The sequence below is a fragment of the Amphibalanus amphitrite genome, unplaced genomic scaffold (assembly GCF_019059575.1).
Source record: "Amphibalanus amphitrite isolate SeventyFive unplaced genomic scaffold, NRLGWU_Aamphi_draft 000053F_arrow, whole genome shotgun sequence".
Classification (NCBI taxonomy): domain Eukaryota; kingdom Metazoa; phylum Arthropoda; class Thecostraca; order Balanomorpha; family Balanidae; genus Amphibalanus; species Amphibalanus amphitrite.
In genome coordinates this window covers 179,219-191,718 of record NW_024881549.1, presented here as the reverse complement: position 1 = coordinate 191,718, position 12,500 = coordinate 179,219, and the positions used below count along the sequence as shown (strand labels likewise).

The window sequence follows — 12,500 nt, the reverse complement described above, 5'->3', positions numbered from 1 at the left end:
ATGACATAATCACATATCTTGTTTTCTCTGTGATTATGTCATGCTGATGAAGATTTAATAATCGAAACGCGTCCATGCACTATTTGTTCCGTGTTTTTCTACACAGAGCAATACGCTGGATGGCCACCGCCCGTCGTATGCCTACCGAGAGGGGCCGCGTGCTGTCGCGCCGGCATACCGCAGAACCGGAGCTCACGTATCGTATCGTATCGTAACGCTTTGCCGCGCTGATGTTCAGTTCTAGTGAGCGTTTTGTATATCAGAATAAACCTGTCAAAACTAGATGCACGCTGTCACATGGGATGCTACATCACAAATATATATTGGTATCAAAAAGCGTTTCAAAATACTCATCATTCACCCTGAATCCCGTAACACCCGTAAGCCTGTGACCTAGGACTCCTCATTGGTTAAGAGATGCTTTCGGAATTGGTGGGCGCCGAGTCCTTGCTCTCGGAGTTGGCGGTCGCCGAGTCCGGCTTGCTCCCGGAGTCTTCGACCGCCGTCCCCTCCTGGTCGTAGCCGGCGGCCACCCCGCGCTGACCTTGTACCGCTGCCGTGACCGGTGTGTCCCCGAGCCGCTGCTCCAGGCCGCGCCAGCTGCGCTCCGAGAGCGCCTGCCCGGCGCCGCCGCCGTGGACCGCCACAGACAGATTATCCCTGGCCACCAGGCTGGAGTCTGCGCCGCTCTCCGGTGTCCCGGCCGCCTCCAGCCCGCAGCTGCGGAGCCGGCCAGTCACCAGCGAGACGTCCGTCACCACGTCTCCGACCTCAGGCAGCGGCACGTGCGCGGCGCCGCCGGGCAGCAGCCGGCCGAACTCGGCCACGTAGCGGCCGCTCCACTGGCGCGCCGGGTTACAGGCCAGCTCGGCCTCGTACGGCGTCACCACCGGCTGCAGGAACTCCTTGCTGTCGAGCAGCGCGCTCTCCGGGCACGAGACCAGCACGAGCACGTCCAGCTCGGGGAAGTTGGCCAGCTTGGCCACGTTCAGTTTGCCGCAAAGCAGGGTGTAGCAGCGTTTTCCGGCGGCGCGCAGCAGCTGTTTGAGCCGCTCGATGGCCTCTCGGTACCGGTGTACGGCCAGGGTACCCACCAGGACGCCGACGCGTGCCGCATCCTTGGTGCGCTCGACCATGTAGTAGCGCCGGCGGACTGCGCGGCTGGCCTCCGGGCCGGGCGGCGCCGGCGGCCGGCCGCCGCTCGGGTCCCAGACCAGCAGTGGCGTGTCGCCCAGCGCCATGGCCAGGCAGGTCAGCAGCCGGCCCTCGCCGCCCACGTACACGACCGTGGCCGCCTGCAGCGCCGGCTCGGACAGTGCGACCCGCCGGTTCAGCAGCACCGTCTCTGTGGCGCCCTCTCCGCCGCCGGTCAGGTCAGCGGCGGAGGCCGGGTCCGACGGCGGCGGCTCGGCGGCTACCACCGGCGACCCCAGACGGAGGGACAGCTCCCTACACAGCGCCGCTGAAAACACAGAGCACACAGCGTCAAACAGACCAGATACCTACAGCGGCGCAGACCACCGACCGAGTGATCGGCTGAACGGCTGTGTTTCTGAATGACAGCAAACTTACTGACCGAAAATGGGCATAACACGCACACATTTTGAAGTCATAAACCGCAGGCCAATGTAAAAACGCCAGATATATCAGAGCGTCATATATCTGGAAGCGCTTGTCGTTGCCCGCGCTGCCGCACCGTACAGACGTGCACCCCAGGGTGCTGGACGCCCTGCACGGCACTCACCGAGGGCGTGCTGGTAGCGTACGTCCACGAAAACCACCACTGTGCCGTCCGCCGGCAGGGCGGGACACAGCACGTCCGCTGCACTGCTGACATCTAGCGGCAGGTCGACGAACACGTAGTACACCGGTAGCCGTGAGGTGGCGCTCAGGCAGGCGTGGCCGAAGTGAATGACACAGTCGGCGGTCACGTGATCGGCGGCCACCTCGTCCACGCAGCAGCTGGTGGTGGGAGAGCTTGTCACGTGGGTTCATCCAGTCATGATGGAGGGGCGGAACAGTCCAGGACCCGGTGATGAACCTGAATGCTGCATGGTGCCATTGGACCAATGAATGGCCCCCGACTCTCCAGTCTCCACTGCATCACAGCTGTTATATGCTCCATTTTTTTATCCAAACAAACACACCACTGTTGCTGTAAAAAGCATGCCAGATGCTAAAACAGCTCCCAGTAAGACTACCTGTTATCATATTTTCAAACTAGAGTGCATTCCTGCCAACAGCTTCCCACCGCAATGATGAAATTTCCCACCTGCCATAGGACGTGTCTGCAAGAATATATATCTGGCATTCTGTATTATCCTGCAGATAAAGGGCTATTGGTGTGGCATCTGCCAAAAGATTGTCTGGAAACTGAAGAGCGGCCTGGAAAAAGTAATTGTCAGACTAGTACATAAAAGAGATGTCAAGAGTCCATTTGAGAAAAAACTGACAAGACATTGCATTAGTCCAAGAAAGTGAGAATACATACAGATTAAGATGTGACGTCAGATATTTTGCATATTAACAGCATTGTTTATCCACCCGATTGGTATGCAGAGCTACTTGTAAAAGTGGTTTTATTTCATGCACTTGATAAACTCACTATTCTGTAATTATGTTCCTTTAGCCAGGAAGAGCACCCCTGCAGGTCATATTTCCCTTCCAGTTCAGCTTCTGGAGTGGATTCCACCAGTCCCACATCCAGTTTTTCATTAATGATGGCAGAGTCATCTCCACTGAAGGCCACGCTCATGATCTACAATGCGGAAAGTACAGCCTGAAAGAAAAGATTCAGGTTGAGAAATGTTCATAAAGCTGAGAATATACCTAGCTGTCCTGAAAAAATGCAAACCCAATAACACTTGAATATACATTTAAAAAAAAAAAACGGAAAAGAAAGCGCATAACCCTCCAATGCTGAAAAGTTGAGACCACACATCCATACTAAAAATACTTTTACATAAAATTTAATAAGTTGCATTGAACCACACTGACATGGGGTAAGGTCATATGTTATGGTAGGTACCAAGGCTATATAAACCAAGGGTAGGTCAAGGCTGGGTCAAGGTACCTACATGTACGCAAGGTTAGGTCAGCTTAAACCAAGGTTTAGACTAGGTTTTGCTATTTCTGCTTGCAGTGTACCTCAACCTATTTTTAGCATTAACTGATCCACAGACTTCTCTATATATGGACTGTGCGCTGATTTGGGAAATCAGCATTGGAGGCCCAAATTTCTGAAGCCGTAATATGAAACCTTCAACGGCGTCTTCACTGTTCTTCTCTGCTATCCAATTTTATGCACCACGCATCTACACATAGTCGCACTTTCACACATTCGCACATGCACATCACCGATTGCAACGTATCCCTCCGTCTGCTCATTCTCCACTCGCTGCTGAATGATAAGGCGATAGCTCTTGTGACGGCCGTTCCCATCACGTTGTAATGCTGTAGCTGTTGTTGCTTTTATTGTGTCCCTCCGTCTCATGGAGACGTAGCCGAGCAGCTCTGAAGGGACCTGTGGGCGGCCCCCAGGGCCACCACGCTGTCGCCGCTCTGCACCTCCTCCATGTTGGGGTTGATGGTCCCCAGCAGGCGATGTCGGGTGCCCATTAGAGCCGGGCACCGCAGGAGGACATTCTTGGGCTGTCCGCCTCCTCTCAGCAGACGGGTAGAGTGCGGCTCTGCATTGTCGGTCGTCGCACTGGTTGCGCCAGTCAGGAGGGCTGGCGCAACCAGGAGGGCGCCACACCGACTCTGTGGTGCCATTGGGTGGAGCTCGTCCAGTGGCCAGCGCGGAGCTGGTGGATGCCCACCGCCGCTGGCCGGTCGCCGCCGGCAACGGCAGGTGGGAGTCGATCCCGGCCCCGTCAGCTGAAGGAACCAGCCGGCCGGCCAGGCCCGGATGGTGCGAGCCCTCGCCACTCTGGCGGCGGCCCAGTGGGCGTTCTGGACGTCTGTATGAGGATTTTTTAGTCGAGGCTGTTTGCCTTCTTGGCGATGGTGTCGGCCCTCTCGTTGCCCTCTAACTTGCATTGTGAGGGCACCCACTGTAGGTAGACCAACAGGCCTCCAGCTGTCAGTCCCCAGAGGGCTCTCCAGATGTCCACTCCGAGCGAGGAGTGCTGGGCGGCCTATCCACCTCGGGTGGCGGCGAGAGCGGACTGCGAGTCGGTACAGGTTACGATGGTGTCTTCGGCGTGCGGCGGGTTCTCCAGCAGTTAGGAGACAGCAGCTCGGAGGGCGACCATCTCAGCTCGGAAGCTGGAGTACAGGTAACCTGCCGGCTGCCGGGGCGCGGATCGAGTGCTCTTCCCCGTCCGGCCAAACGATTAGTGCCCCCGGCGCCTTCGTCATATTCTCTGTAGCTCGTTAGTTACAGTATGCTCTTCGCCCTTGGCACGTTTCCTCCGTTTCCTGGCTTCTCCATCAAAATATGTCCACAGCTGGCCTAGAAACGTTGACCTGCCAGTTTCCTGAGATATCCAAAGTAAAAGTTCCTGTAATAATAGGCCATCACTGGCACAGATGTTTGTCCCAGTTCTTATACTCAAATCGGTCCTATGCATCTTGTTTCTGCTCCACCGTTATTTTTTCGTCCGTACTTCGCAGGCAGACTCGCGTATTCTTGAGCTTCCCGATGCAAGTTTTGCGGTAACGAGCGGCAGCCTTCATCGTTTAACATTGATGCAAAGGGTACAAATTCCATCATTTCATCGAGCATTCTTCCGAGATTATTTGATCCCGACCGTAATGAACTACATCCCCATACGACACACTGGATAAACCTTATTGTTTGATTGAATACGCTTACTTCTTTTGGATGTAGTGGTGTATCACTGCCATGGGTATGACATTATTTAGCGCGGCGTAGCTGCGAACTGCGATGCCGAGTTGTTCTTTTCACATTAACTGCTGGTCAAGCATAGGCGTCGCCAGACATTTTCGGTTGGGGGGGCAAAATCAAGTTTTGTGTTAAATCTTGCCTTTCCCCAGCCGTTACTCACTCGTTTTACATATCATTCGACGCGCAATGGTGCGAGGAATCCGATGGTGACAAAGTTTTCCTTCTAGCTATAGCATGTATTTTTTTTACAAAAAAATCAAAATTTTGAAATTTCTGGACAAAAACGACCGTTAGAATTACAGTGGCTGCGATTGCCGACGCACTGCAGAGGGCCCCTGTGCAGACTCTTGTCGCTCATGATCATTACCCAGAAGAAGGTGAAAAACGCTCCATTTGAATCGGATCACCTCGCTAAAACCTCCATTCACGCATGAATGCCCAGGTTTTACGTGAAATGCATAGGGCTTATCCCAGCCGCCGATTGTAGCTAAGAATTGGGCATTCGGCGGAGACTGAGAGAGAATGTCGGAAGTGTGAATCGGAAGTACATCATTCATCCTTGCTGCAGTGAGAAGAAATGTTTTGTTCACTCGAGTGTGAACAAAAAGTTTCTGGTTTTTCGAGTGAAGGGAAGCGCTGCAAACGCGACCAAAAATATTTAACGGAACCAAAAGTTACGCACGGCATAGGGGCAAGGGATCTCTTAGAGATAGGATTGCGACTTCCAGGCCATTTCAGGCCACTGAGGGTCAGTGTGGACTCTCAGAAGCCTGCTTAGGATCCCGGAGATCGGCGTGGGTCACCCCAAATATTTACGTGTATGTGGTGCTTTAGGGCTTTCCGAGCCTAAGGTGGGCCCGGAAAGCCCTTTAGGGCACACGAGCTTTCAAAAGCCAGTGTGGGCGGCGGGCGCTAAGAGACTAGGCCCAGGGTGAGCCTGGAGCCCTCGAATAACAGTGTGAACCGCCGGGGTCTGTGTCGAATCCTTAAGGACACTACGTTGGTAGGGACATAAGAAACATGTGTTGCGGCCCTCAGAGGGACACGTGAGTTGTGACCCCTCAGATGCCGGGTTGGGGTTTAGTAAAGTCTGTCGCCTCAAAAGTTCGGCTGAACTATCATAGGCCAGTTGAGGTTTTCAGAAATTTTCGAAGACATCCTCAAAGATTCGTGTGGCCCTTCAGAGGTCTACGTATGTATGTATAATGTCCTCAAAGATCCCTGTATGGGCCCTCTAGAGAACATGGACACCAGTGGGACTCTCAGAGGCCGGTTTGGGCCCTCCGAAAGCTTCTTAGAGCTTAGTGGAGCTCCTTAGGAGCCTGTGTGAAAAGCAGGCTCATGAGCCCTGCGGCACTTGAACGGTACTTGTGCCTGTCGCAGACATTTGACGAGAGTTGAGAAAGGCCCCGAAGATTTCGTGTCACGCTTTGAACGAAAATTATGTGTCAGCACTCCAAAATTTATGAAAATCAGCTACAAAATGTAATACAGAACCAACTAGGAACATGACATGAATCATGGCATTGACATTTCCGAGTCTGGAGTCGGAGTCTTGAAGATTTTGGTGACTGCGACTCTGACTTTGGTTTGAACTGCACGCTCCAACAGAGTCTGACCTCACAGGCATTCTCAGAAAGGTACCCCCATTTTTTCCCCGACTCCAAAATCTCATCGGATCTGTATCGATCTCAGGGGGTGCCCGGTCCGAGGTTGGGGGGGCAAGCTGCCCCGCTTGCCCCCCCGTGGCGACGCTAATGTGGTCAAGTTAAGTCTTTGTAGCTCCTTTCAGCGAGTTTTTTTCTTCTTCAGAATAAAATAAGGCTCTAGGCATTATAGGAAGTATGCTGAGACTGGCGCCGTCGATAACATCCTGTTTTTCTTCTTGCTATGTGAGTCTCACAGGAGTCAGTGTTTGCAAGAGTAAACTTGCAAATCCGATTGTCCTCAGCGTAATCTCTTATCTCGATTGATGGTTTCGTCTGTGAACATTTTTTTTCTTTTTAGTTAAACGGGAAGCTAAAAAGTTGCCTTTTTGCTAGTAATTATCTTTCGTTTCACATTTTTCTAGTCCTGACTCTGGCTTGATATCCAGAATGACATCTTCGCACCACGTTTTCCGGTCCAGTCTTGATGAGGTAGTGATCGATAATTTTCTTTCCTTTTTTGACAGTTTTTTTCTGAGCTATTTTTAACTTATTTTTTTACTGCTTCTTTGCGGCCCTATATTATGTAGGTAAGTATAGTTATTTCTCAAAACCTTTTTTCTAAACCAACGCAAATGACTCAATCCGACAAATTAGCAATGACAACCAACAAATGCAACCAACACTCAAAAGCAAAAAAATGCGTGCAAAGTACGGCTGCATTTGTGAAGTATATAGGTACCTCCAGCATGAACAAATGACTAACTGAATGAGAAAACATGTCCTCATTTATATACATTTATTTATTCATTTTGAATGTAACAAAAAAAAAATCCGACCAGTAGATAAAAGTATGAGATACCATACATCCGAATTTGTAAATATTCTGCACCCTTTTCGTTGTAAAAAGATGCCTAAAAGTGCACCTATTTTTGAGCCTCCAATTGCAATGCTGATTTCCTCGGATCAGCGCACAGTCCATTAGAGAAGTCTCTGTGACTGCTCATATCAACAATTTTGTTAAACCCTCCCTGCAGCGCCCAAAATTGAAATCGAATCAAATTATCTTCGAGGCTCGAGGATAAAACAAAAAAACTCAACCTTGCCATGCGTCAATTCCGTAAGGCGTATTTACAAATTGCAACCGAGCTCCGCCGTAGGGTATTTTATTTCCGCCGTAGTGTATTTCACTTGGGGGATTTTCTACCATACATCTGCCTGAGCTTAGGGTAATTACAATTTGTCGGCGACGTTAAAAAATGATGCACTTTTTTCGCAGTATAGGATATCGCATGTGCATATTTCTGCCTTTTTGGGTGCGCTTTATCGTTTTTTTCGTGAGTAACTCGCGTAAAAACCGTCCGATCGCGACGAAAATTTCAATGCCCCCGATTTTATCAATTTTACACCTACCCTGACAATTTCATGACCCTGACCTAAATGACCTTTGACCTGTGACCTATTTCTCGAGACCATGTTTGGCCCGAATCGCGATACGGCGTATGTCGGATCGCACTAGCCGCGCGGTTGCAGTCTTCACGTGGTTTCAAGCGTTGAAACATGTGATATGATGCTGGTCCCATGCATTAGGGTGGGTGTCAAGGTCACCTGAAGGTCAGGTCAGCTCAATGACCTTTGATGACCTCGGTTCCTTTTTCGAGTTTTACATGTTTCTAGGCTAGTTTTTGGAGCTGATTTCGAATTTAGCAACAATTTGAACATTACAGGGGGTGTAACGAAATTATCCGGACACCTTTCTTCCCGCTGTAATTAAAAAGCAAAACAATCTGGTACTTTTTCTTTTAACTGAGCTTGTGGCCACCTTTCATAAAAACGCAGTGGTGAATGTTCTGGAGCATTTCAGCCAATGAATTCTACAGCACACTGGCTTTGATGCGGACCAACGCCGTCTAAACCTGTGCCTGCGGTTGAGCAGTGCTTATGGCGGGTGGCTCTTCATACACCTCCTGCTGAACAAGAGCCCACAGGTTTTCGATTGAATTGGGATCGCGACTTTTTCCAAGTCATAAGCGTTAGCCCAGAATGATTGAAGGTTCTATCGGCATCACTTCCCGTTCTTTTAGGGACTTTTAACCCTCGCACGACCAGGCCATTTCTCATAACACGAACGACCAGGGGGGGGGGGTTGTTACGCCCCCCCTGGCGTTTCAAAACGGAAGGTCGTAGAGCTTAGCGGAAAAAACCAACGGATTGCTCTCAACGAGATCTCGCGATTGGTGGTATATTTTTTGGTCCTAGGTCAACATTTGACCTACTTATGACCGGTCAAAGGTCAAATTTTCGGAAAAATCTAACTTTTTCAGATTTCCGCGCCGATTGCGGCAAAACGGTAAGAAATATCGACTTGAAACCTTCACTAACGTGATCCTTGATCAATTCTCTATCGTTTGGTGTGTATTTCGATGTCATAACTTGATAAAATGATGCGTTGGGAGCATCGGAAGTCTGCAAGGTCATTTGTCCATTGGGTCACGTCAGGCGTGTGACGTCACTGACCTGACCCTGACCCAAAATGAACTACAAGAAACAACCGACGATGCCTGAAATGGATAGCAAATTCGAATTCAGGGCATCAAAATACCCCGAAATGGCATACAAGTGCAAGAAGTCATTACAGGTCAACCGAGGTCAATGACCTTACCTTGACCTTTAGTGACCTTCAAAATGTCAACGGACATTGTGCCAATGTCAAATCAGCCAGTTGTGATTCTATAAAACAATCCATCAGTGCGTTAGGTCAGTCGGCATTTATACCAATGTTAAGCAATCTCCAATTTAGCGTAAATCTGGCCGGAGGTTGTTCCCTTTATGACGTCATAACTCCGTGACCTGACATGACCTTGACAAAAAAATTACCAAAAGTTGCGCAAAGGATGCCCCAAAGGGTACTGAAAATTTGAGCAGGCTATCTGAAACGGTTCGGCGTGTAGCTAAGAAAAACCTCGGGGGGGGGGGGTTGATACAACCCCCCCCCCCCAGGTGTTCTAGGGTTAAGTAGCGCGCCGCCCCGCATGAAGACAGCGTGGCTTGAATCAGGCATCAGTGCGCGTTCAGAAATCGTGCCCTCCTATGCCGTCTGGTTGAGCGCCTCCAATCATGCTCCACCTCCTTTCCTGGAAAAGCTCCACCCTTGCCTATGGGGCAAAATATCAGGGACAAAAACACAAAACAAGACAGATAAAAACAAAGCAAAATTAACTCATTACCTAATGAAATTCAGGCTGGAGCAAAAACATAGGGAATAGGTATCTATGTCAAATTAGAATGAAAGATTAAAATCAACCTGACCAGGCCTTACGGTCTGACCTGGTTCTAACCACCTTACTTCGCCTAACTTAACTTAATTCAACCTAGCCTACCACAACACTGCAGAGGTACCTTCCCGGAAAAATGACGCCCAGGGAGGTGACTGTCCAACTTATTGGAATACTACCATGATTGCTTGTCAAAATGTGTGTCGTCATGCTATTGTTTGACAAGTGATGTATAATAAATGTGATATTAAATAATTATCTCCTGACTGTTGACTGTTGAGTGGTCAAAATATTCAAATAATCAGGGTACAATGCTGTGCATAGTGCACACTAATCATGTTGTTTTTGTGTAGGCCCTCTGCACATTGTTGTGTGCACTGCTATGTGCACAAAAAGTGACTGGTGCACAAAAAGTGACTGGTGGTACATGACAAAACAAAAGGTTGTGCAACTGTGAAGTGCATGCCCTTGGTCAAGCTGGTGCCAAATGCCTATAGCTATAGCAGGATCAGTGAGGGTTGTAGACATGCTACATACATTGTGCAATGTGCATTGAAGATATTGGCACAAAGTTCATCCGTAATTACTATGCTTAACACCTAATGTAGGAAGCGACATAAATGCCCAGATGATGAAACTCTCTGGTCAACATCACACAAATTTATTGACATACTTTGCAGGTACATATTTACATTCATGGCAAATACTTTCGATTTGATTCAGAAACTAGTTGCTAGTAAGCTTGCATTTTTGTAGGTACAACAACGACCATATATTAAATAATAAAAAACCTTCTCATGGCATTCATCACATACCTTTTTACCGAACAAGTACCTAGCTACCATACAATGATTCTAAAAAAAAAAAAAATCCGCAATCCATCTATATCTTAACTGACACAATGAATTTGAAATATCCTAACAAAACCTATAACTGTACATAAGAAGAATGCAATACTACAAGAACCATGAATTTCTGAAGTTTTTCTCACATGCTGGAATGTTGAAACTCTACTTTTGTCGTCCATTTCCACGTTTGATTGAGCCATCATATCGCCAACTGTTTACGTTCTTCAGTCACAAGCTTTCGCACAAATCTTGAATTTTTACGCATCATCTTGAACCATGCTCCAGTCTTTCCAACAAGGTAAAGGTAACATTGAAGCAATTTTGATTTGTTATAACAGCTTCAGATCATGATAGGCTTGAGGTTTGTAATTGTTACACCATTTGCCAGACAAATCTCTACAAAATGTGTATCAATTCCCAAACTAAGTCATTGATCATATCAGTATTATGTTTATATAAAGAAACTCGAATAATCCACAAATTGTTATTGAAACACTCCCACTTCAAGAATTCACAGCAAATAAGAGCACAAGTACAGAAGCAAACAAGCATTGCGCCAGATTTCGTATGAAACGCGCCATCGTCCTGAAGTTTCTACCACAGACGGTAGTTCAACCGCAGCCGTAGTGTGAAAACCCCTGCCCACCTTACCCCACGGCGGAGCTCGGTTGCAATTTGTAAATACGCTTCCGTAAGTTCCCTCCCGTCAAGTTCCGTACCTTGGTTCCGTACAAAGTTCCGTACCGTACGTTACGTACAGGGGGGCGACACGGCTATTCACGCAATGTATTCATTTGCGGGCCCCGCGGGGCCTCGCGATGACGCGGCTGGAGGCAACCACTCAGCGCGCTAGGATCCTTCTGGCGGGGCCGGGCACCGTAAGGTGTGCAATGAATGGGCGGGCAGACAGAGATGAGGTAGGTATTGAATTTGAAATGACATCATGAGCAATTGGATGGGGAGAGAGAACGTTTCTAATGGAGCTGGGGATGGGGGAAATCCAAAAATATCACGGTCGGTTCAGTGCTCCGACGGGGCTGGGCGCCGTACGGTGCGTAGTAATTTAGACGGGCAGACAGAGATGAGTTATCGGATTCGGCTCTCCGGTGGGATTTTAAGACGTTTTTAGTTAAGCTCAGGGCGGGGCAACCCGCTGGCGGATGCAAGGGAAGGCATTTGGGACAAATGTTATCCCCCACGTAGGCCCACATCCGGGGCAGCGTCCGAAATCGTTTTTCGAGAATAAAACGAAAACTTCACAACTTTTATGAGGAAAACTGTATTGATCGAAGTGCACAGTAGTGCGCAAGGAATCGAAATCCGATGTTTTTTAATTCACAGAAACCTTTTTTAGGGTATATGCCCCCCGATGTGTTCAAGACCGCTTCCTGGATCCGCCAATTAAGAATATGTCACGGTCGATTATTGAGCTTCGACGGGACTGGGCGCTGTATGCGTCGTACCTACAATGAAGAGGCGTACAGACACCTCACCCCACATCCTACTGCTCTACCCGTGCCTCTGGGCGAAGCACTGAAGCATCACGGAAGCCCAAAGGACCTGCGAGTCGACGAGGTGGCCGCCGGATACTGCAGCTCCCCGGAGTTGCCCGGGACCGAGGGTTTAACAGTAGTAATTTTCACTGGTGGTGAATCCTCGTAATGTAGAGATAATATCCTCTAGGACCTCCGTTACGATTTTATATTCCTAAACAATGTGGCCGACCAATTATGCTTGCCTACGTTCAGGCATTATCCCTGATGCTTATCCGCCCACTACAACATGTGTTGTCTGTCAATCAGCCATCGCTCGACGACGGGATCAATTCTAACCATCGGTACTCGGTTGTCAATTCACCCACCCCGTTTCCCTAAAAATA

The 12,500-nt window shown here is 49.0% G+C and overlaps 1 protein-coding gene across 6 annotated transcripts; it reads right to left on the bottom strand.

Annotated features, from left to right (window-relative positions):
* Positions 1–241: 241 nt before the first annotated feature.
* Positions 242–11,402, bottom strand: LOC122377935 (2-(3-amino-3-carboxypropyl)histidine synthase subunit 2-like). 6 transcript variants are annotated; one of them, XM_043358553.1, is made up of 5 exons: positions 11,341–11,402; positions 2,606–2,779; positions 2,273–2,385; positions 1,745–1,962; positions 242–1,462 (listed from the first exon to the last, which is right to left on the bottom strand). In XM_043358553.1, exons 2-5 carry the CDS (start codon positions 2,753–2,755, stop codon positions 411–413), a joined length of 1,533 nt encoding a protein of 510 aa, XP_043214488.1. In that variant the 5' UTR covers positions 2,756–2,779; positions 11,341–11,402; the 3' UTR covers positions 242–410. The 6 variants fall into 6 exon arrangements, with proteins under 6 accessions (XP_043214488.1, XP_043214486.1, XP_043214492.1 ...); XM_043358551.1 differs by lacking the exon at positions 11,341–11,402 and adding an exon at positions 7,600–7,631; XM_043358557.1 differs by lacking the exon at positions 11,341–11,402 and adding an exon at positions 7,525–7,557.
* Positions 11,403–12,500: the final 1,098 nt, after the last annotated feature.